This window comes from Hevea brasiliensis, chromosome 15, assembly GCF_030052815.1.
Source record: "Hevea brasiliensis isolate MT/VB/25A 57/8 chromosome 15, ASM3005281v1, whole genome shotgun sequence".
NCBI classification, from domain to species: Eukaryota; Viridiplantae; Streptophyta; class Magnoliopsida; order Malpighiales; family Euphorbiaceae; genus Hevea; species Hevea brasiliensis.
The window spans coordinates 62,551,225-62,570,403 of record NC_079507.1 but is presented as its reverse complement, the minus strand read 5'-3'; the positions used below and the strand labels follow the sequence as shown (position 1 = coordinate 62,570,403).

At 29.0% G+C, this 19,179-nt stretch overlaps 1 protein-coding gene and 1 pseudogene across 1 annotated transcript; one reads left to right on the top strand and one right to left on the bottom strand.

The window, feature by feature from the left end:
- Window positions 1-345: 345 nt before the first annotated feature.
- LOC110671246 (dirigent protein 19-like) lies at window positions 346-1,087 on the bottom strand. The gene has a single exon (XM_021833659.2). It carries the CDS (start codon window positions 871-873, stop codon window positions 400-402), a length of 474 nt encoding a protein of 157 aa, XP_021689351.2. The 5' UTR covers window positions 874-1,087; the 3' UTR covers window positions 346-399.
- Window positions 1,088-12,584: 11,497 nt separating this feature from the next.
- LOC110671235 (ankyrin repeat-containing protein ITN1-like) lies at window positions 12,585-14,947 on the top strand (annotated as a pseudogene).
- The last annotated feature ends 4,232 nt before the right edge of the window (window positions 14,948-19,179 follow it).

The following is a 19,179-nucleotide window of genomic DNA, read 5'->3' as shown; positions in this document are numbered from 1 at the left end:
AGTATTAAAAATTATTATTTTTTGTCAAAATATAATAAATTAAAATAACCAAAGAAAGTTTTAATTAAATAAGTTAATAATTAAAAAAATAAAGGAATTAAACAAGTCAAATTGGCAGGTTTTTTCAGTTTCCATTTTCCCAAATCATTATTTTTTTAGCTAATAATGTAAAAATTCAAAATTTTTTGTGCTTTTTCAATTTATTTAAGCTGTAAAATTTTTTTATTTAAGTACTTAATATAAAATGAAAAATCTATAAATAAGTACTCCAATAAACTATTTTTTATATATATATATATATATATATATATATATATACACCCATCACCAACCCCACTCACATGCTAGAAATAATCATCAAAATTAGTGGAAAAAACCAAGTGGAAGAAGACAAAAGCATCAATAATGCAACACATAGATGTTGTACTCAACGATAGCATCTCCTGTAGCTAGATTAAACGTGTGTGTTCTGGCCTGAACATAACCACTAGCCAACCGGAAAAGCCCACTTCCTCCGATCACCGGCATCTCTCTCACCTTCGAAAACACCGTATTCCGCCCAAGCACGGTGATACTACTGCCATTATACTTGCCTTGAATTAAAGCAAAATTCATGGCCATTAACAAGCCGATCTCTTGCTGTGACGCTTGTGCATAAAACACTTGTGCTCTTCCCACCAACTTGGAGCTCATTTCTGGCCCTAACGTTAAAGCGTTATCGATCATCCTTATCATCCCGAAGACTGTAGTTGATGTGTTATCCGGCGGTACGACTAGGACGGGGCTAGTGTTAGAGCCTGTGACGGTGTCATGCCAATACAAGCGGAAATGGCTTAGCTTTTCTTTCTTGAGACCATATAGCTTCCTGTCCATGGTTCTCACAAACTCATTGTCTTCTCCGGCCACCAGTGCGGCGGAGAAGGAAGACAAGAGGGAAAGAAAAATGAAATGAGAAGCAAGAATGGGTAGTCTAGCCAGGGACAATATGGGAACTCTAGCAACTCTTGACTAAGCGGCGAATATTTGCGGGAGAACACCCGACTCTGGTGCTGTTTGCCCAGTTTATACTTGTAGAAGTCTTTTTTAGAGTAAATATTTTATTCATAATAATAGAAGTAAAGGCAATGAGCTGCCCATAACCATAAAAACAGTAAAGTGATGTCTGATTAAATGAAATTCAAACCTTTTGATTCTATTTTTGATGGTTAAAATCTCCTTGTAAACAGAATGATAATATTTTTGAGCCTTTGAAAATTTACCGCTTGTATGATCACAGATGTTCTTTTCTCTTTGTAGTTCTATAAAGACGGCCCTCCAATGTATATCACTGATATTTGTCTGTAAAATACGTTGACCAATACTAAGTGCATATGCAATATCTTCATCAGGATGGAATAGAGATTTAACATAATCGTCTTTCAGAGAGATATGAGCAACTTATTGAATGTGATGGATAAGCTTAACCTGAGTTTTTAAGGCAATTTTTAAACATAATACCCTTTTTTATCGCATATATAACAGCGATCAAACTTATGTGTACCTGTCGTCTTCTTTGGAAATATCTTACTGGCTTCTATAGTAGCTGGACTTGTTGCTGATAGCTATGAGAGATTCCCATTCCAACAAGGTCATTTTAGTCTATTCTATAACAACAGGTCCAGTTGACGCTCAAGTGCTTTTCCAAAAGTCTTTAGTGGGAATTGAATAGTTTTTTGACAATTGGACTTTCTATAGTTTTCAACCAATATAACCTTCTTTACGGTAGGCAGGATTCAATGGAGCATCCCGCAGATGATCATAGGGTTGGAAACACGAGAAACCTAGTCTGGGAAAATCACATGTTTGTTGTGTCTTTTCTAGGAAGGAAAGGATAAGCTTCCTGAGAAGGAGCAGGTCATAGATATTGGATCATTTTCCTTTTTCACTTATTTTAATTTATAACTTATTTTATAACAAAAAATAATTAATTTTTTAATATCTCTTTATTTAATATATATTAAAACTAAAATTAATTTCTCTAAAAAAATAAAATTAATTAATTTCACTAATTATTTAACAATATGAGTTATTAACTTTAATATGGTCACTAAATATTAAAAGAAAATTATATTAAAAATTAAATAAAATTTATTATTTTAATTTTATTATTTATATTTTAATATGTATAAAAATAAAATTAAAGGTATTTTTATGAAGTAATATAATATAAAGTTTCGGTATACAACAATTAAACACAATTTGATTTCTCATTTAGTTCTATTAAAATTTAATAATCTTGTATAAATATTTAACTTTATTTTTTAAATGTATAATATTTCAAATTTTGTAAATAAAATCATAAAAAATATATTTTTTATGTTTAATTAGCAATTTATATGAATAAATTTAAATAACATATACTTAATGTATAATATTAAACTCAAACCTAGTACTAATAATAATTATTAAATTTATTGAAAATTTAATAATATACTATTTGAATACATTTTTATTAAAATAGAATCATATCAGTACCATTGAAAGTAAGAAATAGTTCGTCGATTATATATATATATACTTATCAATCTTCGGTATATACTATAATTATCTATGAATTTATATATTTTATTATTTTTATATAGTTTAAATTTTGAATAGGTATTTATATATTCGAATTGTGACTTGACATGAAAGTTTTACACTGTGACCCAATTAAGATAAAAAGTGAGGTTTGCGAAGATAGCGAAGGGTATAAACTGATATGGTTTAAAAATTCTGAGTGATCTTGTTCTTTTTACTATAACTTTTTTTATTATAACTTTTTCTCTTACCTTATCCGTAGATATAAACCTTACAATCAAATCATATAAATTTATATTATTTTTTTTTATATATTGCATGATTGTGGAATTGTATATACTCCTTAAATTTACATGACTGTTATAACATATCTGTATAAAAAGCATCTTGTGTGATATCTGTAGTGGTGCATCTTTAGTTGCTAATTCAATGCTTTGCTTTCTGGAAGAAACTAAAAGTTTATTGATAAATCAAATTTAGTTATCTAAATTTTTGCATATAATTAAAACATTTACCATAATATATTTTATATATAAAAGAAAATTTTTAGAAAAAAAAAAAAATAGAACAGTTTTTCACATCTCCCATGTCTGGCTTGTGAGTTTTCAGGCCCCATCAGAAACTGGTAAGGAACTACTCTGAAACTGAAATAGCAGCAGCGTTAACCCACTACAGGTCAAAACGAAAATTGAAGGTGGCAGCTTTGCAATGGAAACTTTCTTTATTGCAAATTTAATTTGTCTGTTATTTATTGTTGAAGAATATATATTTTGTTAGCTGTATATTATCTCTTCTTTAGCTTCTATAATAAAGAGCAATTATATATCTTCTAACGAGCGGTTAAAACTTCAGAAGCAGTCAATTTCTTTACATTTCTTTAACCTACACTGAAAGAAAGTTATATGTTTCTTAAACATATGTATACTTTTAGATTTTGTATTATTGTATTGTTTGGTCCTCGCTCCATAATTGCCATAGAGTAGTCTACAAACTATTGAGTTGTCACTATTCCAAGCATTATTGTTCTGCTTCCACTTATTTAGATCATGAACAAAAGTATAAACAGACAAGATTAAAGTATTTTTATATATGCATGTGATATAACACGCCCAAATCCAAGTCAAAAAATCAATACTCGATCAAAGAGTTAATAGAATGGTCAAAGAGTCAAATACTCAGTCATAAGGTCAACACAGTTAAGAGGTCAAAAAAGTCTAAAGATTACTAGTCTGAATATTAGATAGCTCAGACCAGTTCGAACCGAGCATATCTTGAATTTAAATTGTGCATATCTTTAAGTGGAGTAATCTGAGTGATATTTGGAATTGATACTCGCTTAACAAGCTCGATGAATAACCAATCAAGTATTGGCAAAATGAGTGAATAGAAAGAATTACAAACGATAATATTGGGATAATAACTGAACATGCCAATATTCTCGGATTCAAACGACTCTTTAGTTTTCAATTTATAAATATTAAAACAATACATAAATTAGATATGCTTACTCTGCCAAAATTATTACTGAACTCTTCATCATTTTTTTTAAATTCTCTCTAAATTGAACACTAATTTGAGTGTTGTAATAGCTGGGTAATAGGCCACCAACCTCATTTATTTTCATTGTTATAAGTTCATAAAGTGATAAGTTGTTCAAAAGAGACTAATGATAGCATCAATATGTAAGATAAGATTAACCAAATAAGCCAAATAAAAAAAAAATCATCTATCACCTAAATAAAATTGAACATCAAATATATATATATATATATATATATATATTTCCTTAAAAAAAAATCTCAACTGTAAAATTCTTTGCTGACCATAGACAAATATGGTCCAGATAAGGAGTGTAAAATGTGAGATTGTGCTGATTAGTTTGTAGTATTGGTATCTTATGTTTGGCCACCTTTGTGCTGTTTGGCTCTCCCTTCTGCAAGGGCTCTGTTTCTTGTTCTCTTTTATTTCCTTTTCAATAAAATTTCTTTTAGCTTATAAAAAAAAAAATTGTGAGGTTGTGATGAGTCAAGCCTAATCCAATAATTCACATTCAGCATTTCAATAATTATTGTGTTGTGGGTTTCTTTTCTAATAATAGAAGTCAAATAATAATTGATAAGTTATATAGTTAAAAACAATTATGTTTTCATAAATTTTATTATAAAGTTGATAAATAGATAAGAATTAACAATTTATAGTTAAAAACAGAAATTTGAAAGAGTTTTATGAAGAGTTGAATATTATGTAAACACTTGTAAAATAAAGTATAAATGAATATTTTTTATGAGTACATAGTTTATAAACATTACCACATAATTTGTAATTTTAAAATATTATAAATACAATAAAAATAAAAAAAATAACTTTTCATACTTTTAAATTACTCACAATAAGTACCTATTTAGCATTGCATTTAGAGGTTTAAAGTTACTTTTCTAAATAAAAGTTTCATTTTAGATATTATTGAAAAAAACAGTTTAAAAAAAATTATTTTATTATTTTAGTGTTCGTATAATTAAAACTTATCAAATTTAATTTTAAATTATTTTTAATACTCTCTAAGTAGTATATCTAAAAAAGTGATTTTCTCAACATTAATTTCAACAGTAATACCAAACAGGCTCTAAGTTGTGAGTTCATGCTTTACTTTAATTTCTATAATGTTATTGAATATATTAATTATATTATTAACTTAATTATAAATATATACACATAATGAATTTATTACAAAGTATATACCCTTAAAATATATCTAAATGGACTTAATTCCTTGCGAATTTAGAGCCGAAGAAATTAAATTAGATTTAAAGGGATCTGTGTGGTCTGTATGAAATGCTGAAATATAAATTCTTTGAAGTGGAACACATGGAAATGGAGGAATAAAACTGGTAAAACTAAAATCTCAGAAAAGAAAACCACAAGATATTGCAATTAGATAGTACAATATAATTTTCTCCATACCCCACTGATATGATGGTTGCATGCATAGTCTACCATCTCTAGCAATAAAGATTTGAAATTTTCATTAAGAAATTTCACGTTCAAACCCTGCTGGGTTACCACCTTCTTCTTGCGAATTTTTATGTTAAAATCCCGATAGATCGGGTGAGTACAAGAAGAGACGAAGAGTAAAGCAAAAGAACAATATTAATGTGCATGATTTTCATCTAATAGCATAATACTTAGACAACATTACACTTGTAAACATAGAAGATACATATAAGACTGATAAGATTTAGCGTAGTCATACTGGTGGCTGATTTTAAGATCCGGAACTCCATTTGAAGCTAAATAAGAAAATAAAACTAGAAGATAAGACTCTGCAGAGAAGGTTGATATGAAATGAGAAGGAAAAGAAGCAGTAGCAGAAAAGCAACACCCCAAGGAGAGCCTCCAGCACGATGGATGGCTCCAGGCTCAGACCCTGGCATGGGAATGTTGAAATGGGTGGTGCCTGCAGAGAGGCAATGGACTACAATGACCAAAACCAAAGGGGAAATCACCAGGAACCGTTGCAGAAGCTCGGATGCTGTGGCCATTACTGCATCATAAACAAGATAACCCAAGAATCCACAAAAGAGAATAGTAGCTAGCACTAGGAGCCTTTCTTGGGAGAAAGTGAAACTTGAAGCTCCTGCTTTTGGGGCTGCATAAGCCATGCCTACAAAAATCTCTAATAATGCTTAAAGGTGTAGCCAAAAGGAAGGAGTGAGAGTATACATAAATCCATGGATCCATGTCCTTTTGTGTTTTCTTTTGTTGGACTTTCCTAGGCAGTATATATGCACTTCTTTTATTACTTTTACCCCATTCTTCATTTCTTGTAGTTGGGTTTGTCATGTATCCCCCTTCTCCATATACTGACTTATGGAGTATATATTCAACCAATCTAATGATATATGCAAAGGGGAAATTCATGATCCAAGACACAACCTATTAATCATATATTTTATATTTTATATTTTGAGTTTACGATAAATAAGTATAGGCATGAAATATTTTGTTTTAAAATATATATAATACATATAATGTGTTCCCTTCTTAATTATTTTAGATATTAATTTTAATTTTATTCAGTAATCATTTAAAGAATTAATAGAATAAAAATATAAAAATTAAATTATATATTTTTTAAAATAAAAAATAGTTAATTAATTTTGTTAAATTAAATATATAATTAAATAATAATTTAAAAAAAAAAAGTTAAATAAATAAAAAAATAATAAGGAAAGGGGAAAACTTATATTATAGCAATGGAGATGGCATAGAAATTGGTGGATCTTTAAATGAAGAGCAATCGAGTAGAAAAGGTCGTCAATTATAATGATTCTTCCTATTATTTATCCCCTTTTTTTTTAGATTTAAAAGGGTTTATTTATAATTTAAGTAAAGGGTTTTTAATTATCAATTGTTAACTCTCGCGCGTATCATATAATTATTATGTAATTTTAGTTATTTTTTAAAACATTTTAGAAGTTTATAGTTTACTATATATTTATTAAGAATAATAATAATAATAATGCATTATAATTTATATTAATTTCTTTTTATAATATTTTATTTTATTATTATTATTATTTAAAATAATAATTAGTTGTAGTCAAGGATCCTATATATATATATATATATATATATATATATATATATATATATATATATATATATATATATGATTGTATGTTAATATTTAAATAGAAATTTGAGTTATCTAGCTATTGTATTGTGGTGAAGTAGGTTAGGAGTTAATATTAGTAATTCTATTTTCTTCGAAAATTTTATAAAGTACAATAAAAAAATAATAAAAAAATCGTAGCCGGTTTCGAACGACATGTAGTTGTTTTAAACTGTCGACGTGCTATTTAAACAGGAAAGGAAGATCAGGGAGACTTTCTTCCTCAACTCATATTAGTGCTACTTAAATATATTATACATTTTAATATAATTATAATTTGTAAGTAAATATATATATATATATATTATAATTATGAATTATGTAAACTAATTAATATTATCTTTCATTTATTTATATTTTTTAATATAATTTATAATTATATAAATACATATAATCCTTATTTATATTTTATATTAAAAATTATATAATTAAAAAATATAAAATATTATATACTAATAATTAATTTCAAAATTTATATATAATTTTATATGAATAATAATTATATAAAATTATTTTTTAAAAATCAAAATTCAAATTATAATCATACCAAATTAAAAATCAAATTAACTGAAAATCAAATATAGTTTGATTTAGTGACCGAGACGGGAATTATTTGAGGGGTCCAATTAAAATATATAATTTATAAAAATAACATATATAAAATAGACATAAATTAATAAAAAAATTTCTAATAAGAAGTTAATAAGATATTATAAATAAATTACAATATTATCATTTATTTTTTATTAATTAAAATCTAATTAATCATAATAACTTATTTATTAATACTTATAAATATATATTTTTCAACGTAATTCATCAAATAATCATGTAATAATTCATTTTCTATTCTAAATGAATTTTCATATAACTAATAAGATTAATGATCAATTTCACTTTGGTAATTCAATTTTATAATTAATAACATAAAAATATAAGTTTAACATCAATTTTATTTTGTATATTAAAATATAAATTTAAGGAATATATGATTAATCTTCTATTACATACATAAGTATAAATTTTTTTTCTTAAAAAAATAGATTTTGTTTTCATAATTATATTTTTATTTAATTATAATTATGATATATATTGTGCTTTTTCTCCTGATTAAAAAAAATATATTATTAAGAATGCAATTATAATGATAAGCAGTTAAGAACCTTATCCCTCTAAAAGGATAAAAATTTTTATTTTCTTTTTATAGATGATTGGAGATAAAATAAAAATAAAATAAAATAATATATAATTATTTTTATGCCAGAAAATAGACTGTTTAGTCCATTAATCATATATTAGTACCGTAAAATAATAAGTATTAGCTTATTAAAGTGTAGGACCTAAAAAAAAAAGTGATATTTTCATATTAATTTAGTAAAATTATTAATATATCCCCAAAAAATTCAGAAATTTCAAGGGGGGAAGTACCCCTTTGTCCTAATATGGCTCTACCTGTTATTTGATTAGTTTCTATTTCTAAGCTAATTCTACATCTAAATAAAAACTCTCAAATAAGTTATAAAGAGACTTTAATTTAAGAGAATATAATGGTAAGGGTGTATAAATTTTAATTTATAAAATAAAATTTTTTAATATTTAATTTAAATAACATATAACTCTTTATATCCTAATATAAATTACATAAATTCATACTTTAATAGTTTATAATTTATTTATTTAAAATTATAAATTTAAAATATATATATATATATATATATTTTAATTTAATAAATACCACATCAATATATATTATTTAAATAATCAGAGGTTTGAGTTACGAATTACGTCTGTATAAATTGTAATTTACACCGAAACCCCTTGCTCTAAACAGCGTTCTGAACTTCTGTTTGGAAGAGGTTTTGGTTCATCCTCGAAGCTCTGTCATCGTTTCTCTCTTTTTACCTCTCTCGACGTCTGTTTGCCTCCGCTGTTCACCGTTCATTCGCTGTCTCATTACTCTCAGACGAGCCTTCCTACCTCTTTCGCAGATTCAGAATACGATTTATGTTGGAGCATAGCTAGGACGACAGGTAAATAGGAAGGGGGAAGATAAGGCGAGCTGCTAATCTTTTCTATTTTCTACTTCTGAGCATAATTTATCTCATTTGAATCCGTTCTCTTGGCGAGGAGCTCATGGTTTACTTGGTTATTCAATTCATAATGGAACCTTTAGATGTCCAAGGGGTAAAAAAAAGTTCAAAATAAGTGATTTTTCTCTGATTCTTGTGTATAGGACGAGTGAATGGATGTTCATTGAGCAATTTGTGACAGATTTAATCATTGATTGGTGATGTGTCTAGGAAATCGATTGGTATGTTTGAGCTCGATGAAAATCCTCAATGAAGTTCTGTTTAGATCAGTCATGTTCAATCTCTCAATAAATTGTTTTAGTTTCTATTGATTGTCTTGAATGGAATCGAATCCGAGGGAAATTGGCTTTTTGTTTGAAAGTTGTTTTTCCTTTGCAAATCGGTCATTTTTTTATTTTGAACCTAGAACCCTAGATTAATTATTGATCTCTCTTTGGCGAATCTAAATGATATTGATAGGAATACGATTTTGCAGATTGCTGGTTAATGCTTTATTTAAATGATTAAATATCCAGCAGTTTAATGTGTAAAGCTGAGCTTTAATGTTTTACATGCACGTAGTGGGTGGATTGAACCAATAGGCATTTTGATTCTTCTTTATTTTGAGAAATTTTGATATTTTTTGGGAGAGGTCATGGTTAAATCCCATAATGGTATCTTTTAGCACCTTGCGATTTATTTGAATGTTGCCTGTATCTATTATGCCATCTTTGTGTAGTTAACATGATTGTTGTTTCATTTGGTGGATTATTGTAAATCAGTGAATTGTTTGGATGACAAATAAAATGATTTTAGGCCTGAATGATATTCAGCAATGGATTTACTCTCTGATTATTCTTTCAAAGATTGACAATTTAATCTTGATTGTTGATCCAAATATGATGGGACTGTCTGTAACACTGAAATGTGAATTATCCCTCTGTACTTTATGATGTTTATTGCTTAGGAGTAAAAACATCAAATATAGGCAATTTTATACAGGTCTTCCATGAATCTCATTGACATGATTGATTTTGCTCGTTAGTGAATGTGAATACAACATTTGTTTGCCTTGTGAAAGTCGAGAATTTTACATGTCATGATGTGGTGCATAAAATTGAATTGATATCATGGAGATAGTGAGGAAGTGTAAGAATGAACAAATTTCAACACTATCTGAGATCAACTAGTTATGGAGGTTAAAAGGCAAAGATAAGAATGTCTTTCCAAGCTTTTTAATTGTAATTTTTTATTCTATTTTTATTTGACATACTGATACTGATGTGGAATTTTTTTTGCCTACACAATTAGGTTTAGTCTAACATGCAACTTGCAGCAAAGAGTTGGCTACTATGTTAGAATATTGAGAAGTGATTTTAAATCTAAAGCTAAATATTTTAGTTCTAATTCACATGGTGATAATATTTGTATATAAACTTTGAAGTTATAACCATATTTGACTTGATGAGTTTATTTTTCATTAAATGATTTTATGAAATATTAGTAAAATTGTGTGGGGGAAAAGTTATCATGATTTGAATTTAAGTACTTAAATTATTGGAGTTTCAAATTGTAAAGTCTTAAATTTTATATCCTTAATATAATCCATAGATCTTATTTTCTATTTAACTTAGGAGAAGATGTAAATATTTGGCTTCAAGAACTACAACGGCAGCATTGAACTCTATTGATGGTGTGAGGCAGGTAGCTTCTCTGTTCCCTGTCTCGATTGCAAGAAAAAATAGTTATAGGTCAAAGAAACCTAATTTTATTAAATGCTGCTAGGGAAGAGATTAAGAAAGCAAACAATGAAAGGCTCAGAGATATCATCTCCAACCATGAAAACCAGCAATAGCAGTGTCACTAAGCCGAAGAAACCTCCCTTCAGGCCAGCCCAGGACGACACTAAACCTCCACTCCAAGACCCAGTAACTACTATCTCTTTCTCTTTTACACAGTCTACAAATTTCTTGACTGCTATACTATGGCTTAAAACTTTGTCTTGGGTTCTCTCTCTTCTTTTTTCTATGCTAATTTTGAAAAAAAAATTAAAATATGCAGATCCTGAGATCAGACCCGATTGAGACTGAGGAAGCAGTACTGAGATTACCTCCTTTCCCAGCTGTCAAATCTAAACTCCAATCGTAGCAAGTTTCATTGAAATGGCCTTTTCTATTTTGCCTTCCATTGGATGGGATGCTTGAAAGTGACCTCTTTTGATCTTTGTCTGTCTGCATTTTATTCTTTTCCCCGTAAAATTTCCTTTCAAAATTCCAAACAAATGGAACCAAGAAGTGATAGATTTTCTTGCTAGTAAATCTGAATTGGTAAGTTCATTCTGGTCATGCAGGTATTTGATTTGCTACAAATTTTCCACAATTTGTTCAATTATTGTTCCATTATCCTTGCTACCGTATTTTGAGAATAGTAGCATCGGTGTTGCAGTCTGTCATTTTCACTTGTAGAACAGAAATTTTCTAGGCTAATACTGATAATAAAACTAGCATTACTACCAGATAATGCATATCATTAGCCACCAAACTTGGCCATTTTCACTGTTATAAATCAAATTGTTCTAATTCTAAATTTCTTTTGTTCACTATTTAGTCATCGTAGCCGGAATTGCACACATTTCCCTATGTTTACTCGACCATTTTCAAAATGAATTGCTAATCGTATGTATTTGTCTAATTGTGTTGTTAATCGCTTAAGTGTTACGTTCAACTATCAAAATCATATGGAACAAGGGTAGATGAATTTTGCTGAATTATCACGTAAATTTTTATTAAATCTTATGTTCACCAAAAAATGGTACTATGGAAATAATTGAAATGGCATAGATTGACAATTGGTCCATCGCTATAAACAACAATCTATTTTCCATTGCACCTGTTGATGTAGAAGTTAAAAAGTTATTTTCAATTGGCTTGTAGGCTTGATTGTGATTTACAAATTGTGATTTACACATTTCTTGTAGGCTTGATTCACAACAGAAAGCTTTTAGCCTTCAGGTATGAACAAGTCAGATTCAATTGCCCCTCCGGCCCCCTTCAATTCACACCTATTAAACTCCAAATCTTCATTTCTCCCGCTAAGCGAATTCAAAGGAACCCAGGAAATCAGACATGAAAAATTTTATTTTTATAAATTCAATCCTACTTATTTTACATTACCTGATTCACAACACACATGTCGGGCATTTTCTATAAGAAAAGAGAATAGCAAATGTCTCAATTGTGTTCAACTCTAACATGGAAGTTCCTCCATAATCCTCGTCTCACTCTTTCAATCCGCTGGTCATCCCTGCAACTCCAGCTCCTGTCAACCAATCAGTAACGGACCAACGGCTCTGTGAAACCATCATAAAAGGAGATACATTTGCTTTTCATACAATCATTCAAGAAAATGAAAGCATCATTGACCAAAACATTCAAGGGTTCATGAACACCATTTTCCACTTTGCAGCTCCATTTGGGAGGGTGGGGCCAATGAGATTGTGAAGCTGAGGCCGGAGATGGTGGCTGCAGTGAATGAGAAGATGGAGACCCCATTGCATGAGGCCTGCAGAGAAGGAAGTTTGGAGATGGTGAAGTTCTTGGTGGAGATGGATCCTTGGGTGGTTTACAAGGTGAATAGAGAAATTGAAAGTTCTCTTTCTGGCATGTGAAAGAGGGATGCTTGATGTGGTGAAGTATCTCTTAAAATGTGATCTGTTTGAATTAGAAGTTGATGCAGCTTCAACAGGGCATACAGGTAATTCTACTACTACTGCTACTACTTTAGAGAGATTAACTAGCCAATTTCCATCGCATAAAAATTGTAGTGGAATTAAATGCAATTCAAAGAGTCTTAAGTAAAACTCAATTTCCCTCACATGGGTTTTACGTCCTTTTAGCTTTGGGTAGTACAATTTTCGATCTGTTATGTTGTGGCTGCCAACTGCTAAGGGCTTCAATGGGTGGATTTGTTTCAATGGCAGAGTAGCTAGTGGGTTGTCCCAGGTTTTCCTGCAGGTGGTTGAGGTGTTTGGTGGAATACATTGTTCAAACAAGAGGTTAAAAGTCATTGACTACAATGAATCAAGCTACAAATTTTGTGATTATTGATAAAATTAAGACTAAAATTATTATAACCAAATGTTTGTAGTGGTGGTCCTATGGTTCCTGTTTGGTAAATTATGTGAAAATTAAATTATGCCTTTTAGTAGTTGAACTTAATCGAGGAATATTTTCTTCCATGGATATGACCAAAATCGGGTTACTTGCCGACTCTGTGAGGGAAATCTTGAAGATACACCCAGACTTTGCATTTAAAGGGGACCTTCATGGATACACACCTTTGCACCTATCTTGCAGCAAAGGCCACCTTGAAATAACCAGGGAGCTATTGAGGCCTGAGACCGACCTCTCTTCCTTGAAAGACGCCAATGACCGAAAGCCCCTCCATTGGGCTGCAATCAGGGGGAGAATAAATGTCATTGAGGAGATCCTTTTGGTGAATCTTGAAGGTGCCCAGATGACAACTAAGCAAGGAGAAACAGTTCATCTAGCAGAGAAAAACAACCAATATGAAGCTGTTAAATTCCTCACAGAGGCAATCCACATTACAGATCTACTTAATAAGCCTGACAACAGTGGTAATACAATTTTGCATCTTGCAGTTACTGGAAAACTAATTAATGTAAGCCATTTTGCTCTCATTCATTAACCTTTAACTTTCAGCTGATATGACTAAATTTAGATTTTGGCCTTCTTTTGATTCATTAAATTGTTGGTTCTGAAAGCAGATGATTATGTACCTGTTGAAGCTTGGCGTAGATGTAAATGCGATAAACCACAACAAATAGACTGCTCTGGACCTACTTGAGTCCACTGAGAATTCTAGTGCTCTTTCGAGTTTGTTCCTATTACTAGAAGTAGATGGGAAGCACAGCCATGTGTTGCCATTACCTTCACCAGAAATCCAATTACAAGAGAAAATGCCAGCATCTTCAATGACTCATCATCGCAGCCAAAGTCACCATCTTTCCCAAAAAAAATTGCTCCAGGACGAAGGTGTACGTAATGCACATAAAACAATCACTGTTGTGGCTGTTTTAGTATCAACTGTCACATTAGCTGCTGGCATAAACCCTCCTGGAGGTTCTAACCAAGTCACTGGAGAAGCCTTATTAGGCAGGCAAACTTCATTCAAGATCTTCGTGCTATGCAATGTTGTGGCAGTTACGCCAAATGGGTCGTGGATGATATGGGTATTGGCGGTGGTTGTGGCTATGGGGGTGGGTGCACGGTGGCAATTTTTGTGGGGACCGTGTATTTGTTGGTTAAGCTCTGGTATAGGAAATTGCAATGGAGAAAAGCAGCAGGAAAACAGAAGAATGAAAGTCCAAGTGACCTTGAAGTACAAATGACTCAGATTCAGATGTTGATAGCTCTGATATACAAGGTTACGACTTTTATTAGGATCAATCAAAACTGGTCTGGCACTTTTTATTTTCCTTCTTGTGCTTTGATGTTGATGATAGCTTGTAGGAAAATCATGTATTCTACATGATTAAGTTGTTTCATTTGTTGATTTGGCTTTGAGTAAGGTTGAAACTCGAGTCTTTATAATTGTTATAGACGATTTTAATACCACTAAATCAAAATTTGTCATTATTCTATTTCTAATTCATTTGTCTGTAATATCTTAATTAATGTAACAGAGTTCAATTAATCGTTGAATTTTGGCACAAAATTCCTTGTGATGCAGTGATGGTTGAGGATGTTAAAGCTGTGGTGTATCCATTAATACATCATGTTGTTGTGTATTCGCATTTTTAATAGGCTAATTAATCAAAAAAAAATTATAAAAGTAAATATAAATTTCACTACTACAATATTAATTTTTAGAAGATATTTATTACTATAACTATTTAAAGTAAAATTTTATTAATCTCTATATATTATACTATTTGTTTTTAACAATAAATTTTTTGAAATAAAAATTTATTAGTCTTTAAAGTCCCAGTTTATTTTGTTGAAAAAAACTTATCTATCGAAAATATTTTTCATGAAAAATATTTCTAAAATAGTATTTTGCATAAAAATATTTTTTGTTATTTAATTATAATATTAAATTAATAGTATGTGTTTATATTATTATTACATTTTAATAAAATTAAGTGTTTTCAGATTTTAATAAAATTATAAATATTTAGAAAATGAAAAATAATTTCTTGCATGACTTCACCTTTTTAAAAGATAAAGTCATTTTCCTTAAAAATAATTTATTAAGAAAATATTTTTTTTTATTTTTTTTAGTGCTCAAAATACTAGAAAATACATAAAATATTTTTTAAGAAGCAAACAAAGCCTAAATGTTAAAATATTTGTTTTTATGAAATTTTTAGGTAAAAATTTATTAGTCTATAAATGTTATATTATTTGTTTCCAATAATAAATTTTTTTAGACAAAAACTTATTAGTTTCTAAATATTATATTACTTGTTTCTAATTCATTAAGGTTAATATATTTATATAAAATTTTAATTTTTTTTTAATTTATCACTAAAAAAATTCCGTCTTCCCATGTAAAAAAAATATTTTTAATAACTAATTAAACTAATTAAATTATAAATGCATATTCACACCACAAAATAAATTTTTAAAAAATGCAAAAATTAGATGAACTATAAGTTAATATATTTATATAAAATTTTAATTTTTTTTAATTTATCACTAAAAAATTCCGTCTTCCCATGTAAAAAAAATATTCTTAATAACTAATTAAACTAATTAAATTATAATGAATATTCACACCACAAAATAAATTTTAAAAAAATGGAAAAATTAGATGAACTATAAGTATTTAGATAATTTTAATTCTTATTGATCATACGCATATTATCATGTTTTTTTTAAGTTATTTAATATTACTTATAATTAAATTTATGATTTAAAAATTTATAAATATTATAATAACTATAATAAGATTTAATTATATATTATAATATACTATAAATTCTTTATTATGATATATTATTTATATAAATTAAAAATTGAAATTATAAATCATAAATTTAAAAAAAAAACATGTAAAAAGAAAAACAGAAAAACAATGTGGGCTTTAGTAGTCCCACACCTCTCCATTTAAAAGAAAGTCTCCTCTCGTCCCATTGCTTAATGAGCAAGATCATTTGTGGGCCTCCTAGTCTCTGTTTTGTTAATTAAGTTATTTGTTTTAAAATTTTTAAATTTAAATTGTAATTAAAATCAAAGAAATAAATGTGATGTTATTAATGATTAATACTATCAAATAATTAATATATGAATATAATATAATTTGTTTATAAGAATTAAATTTATTTAATTTTAAAAGTAAATATTTAGATAAATAATATCGGTTGTAAAAAGTATAAGAACATAAGTTTTTTATAATTTGTATTTATTTGTCTTAAAAAAAATATAAATAAATATATGATTTTTTTAGACAAAAATTTTAATATCAAAATGACAAATTTAGTATAGTGTTCTATTTTTTTTTTGTAATTTTTAATTAATTACATGTTATAAGATGTATAAATAGATAGAGAATAAATTTATATGCATATTTTGAGGGTGTTTAGTTTAATTTATAAGTTGATCAAATCTACTTATAAATAAAAAATTATAAGTATATTAATATTTAGTTTGATTTATAAATTTCAAAATTATTAAAATTAAATTATAAGTAATGCACGCCTTATTTATGATTTATTTAATTCTTTTAAAATTATATTTTGATAAAATAAAAAATTATATTATCTTAATAATTATCCTTATTTTAATAATCAGGATATTCAATAATATAATTTTTATTATTATTTTGATAAATTAAATTATTTTTAATTAAATATTTAAATTATTTAAAAATTAAAATTTTAAATAATTTTATCAAATAGTTAATTATTTATTTTTAAATTTAGTTATAAATTTAAAAATATATTTTAAATCAAAAATTAAAATTAAGTAGGGGAGCGAAACACATTCTTAGTATTATTCACTTGAAAAATATTAGATCAAATGATCTATTGCATTAACTTATGCTAAAAAACTAATTGTATGGTCAAGAACATAAACAATTTATTTTCAATTTATGTTTAGTTTGTGTATATATAAAAAGTCATAAAATATTAAACTAAAGGAAATTAATTTAAAAATCTCAATTAAAAAGATAAGTTTTATTATAATTTACATAAAAAATATTTGAATAAAAAAATAATTATAATTTATTAGATATCTTTTGAGGTTTATTGAAGTAAGTAAATTGATCCTTGCTTCCATTAATTTCAATATAAACATAGAAATGATAATTAAATCTTTCAAAAAAGTGGCTTCTATAATTACATTATTTAAAATAAATTAAATTCAATTTGCTTCATAAAACAATTATAATGTAACACCCAATAATTTTATATTTTATTATTTTATGAGTATTATTGATATTTTAATTTTAATTAAATTTTAGGAAATTTTTTGAGATTTTTTGGATTTTAAAAATCGGGTTCGATTTTCCGAAAATATAAACTTTGATGATTTTTAAAAATTAATTTAAAGACCACGTGGCAAAACTAAAAATATATTTGGAGTCTACGAATTTTTCTGAGTTTTCTGGAATTTTTCGAAATTTTTGGACCTCGTTTTCGGTCCCGAGGCAGAGTAAAAAATTCAAAATTTTGTATCCTGAATCAGACCGGTCGAATCGAACCGGACCGGATCGGACCGGTTGAATCGGACCGGCCTTTTCTTTTTCTTCCTTCTTCCTCCCGCGCGCGTCGACCTCCTCCCCTTCTCTCTCTCTCTTTTCTCTCTCCTCCCTCCTCCCCTTGCCGCGCTGCCACCTCCCCTGCCTCCCCACCTCGCCGGCGCCCCACCTCGGCTCTCCCCCACGGCCGGCCGCCTCCTGGAACGCCGGAAAACGGCCTCAGAAAGGACGCGCAGCGCGCGCGCGACGCCTGGACTTCCCGGCCAAAATCCGGCCGATCCGGCCACCAATCGGACCGGGTCTTGTGTCTAAAATCATCTACTCGGCGAGAGCTTTCCATAGATACCAAGAACACCGAAATCCATCGAGCGGTTTGTCCAATTTTCGCCTGGGAAATTTTAGCCCATTTCGACTTTTGGGCTAGATTTCTCACAAACCGTGAACCCCACGAGAAAACCGAGAGTACCAGCGCGCTCCACTCGTCGAGAGCTTCGCGGCGACATAAATTTCGAATTTTTTCGACACTGTTTTTCGGTGGGTCCCACGGAACTTCGCAGTGTCTTTCCGAGCATTAAATGAGCTTAGAAAATTCTAAAAATTTTTATGTACTAACCCCCGTGTTATGGGCTTCGTGTAGGTATCCTCAATTCGCGGAAATTCGATAGTTGACCGGGTCTGTGAATTTCCGGCCAGATAGACCTGTTACCGAAAAAGTCTCAGAATTGGACCGAGGTTTTGGCTACCCCCCATTGTCAGACATCCCGAGCGCGTTCCCGAAGTCGGAATTGACAAAGGTAAACCCGAACCTTACTTTTTCGTAATTTTCTAGTGCTTAAATATGATTAAAAATCCATAAAATATTCTTGGTAGCTCGGAAAATTATGATTCTTTTTGCAATAGCCTAGTAATATGGTTAAGGACCGCGGGACAAAGTTTTAGAATTTTTTAGAGCTTATTTGGGCAGTTTTTGCAAAAATGATGAATTATAAAGACTAAATTGAAATTTTATCTATTGTGATGAATGATTGATTTGATGGGCCCAGGAGGGACCGTGTGATGTGATTGAGTTGTGGATATATGGATTGTGAGTATAGAAGTGTGTTTTGAGCCCTTTTGCAGGTTGGGTAGGTCCTAGGTATAGGGGAGACTCTGCCG

Coding starts and splice junctions, on each gene's coding strand:
- LOC110671246 (XM_021833659.2), bottom strand. CDS start 873: ATGGACAGGAAGCTATATGGTCTCAAGAAAGAAAAGCTAAGCCATTTC.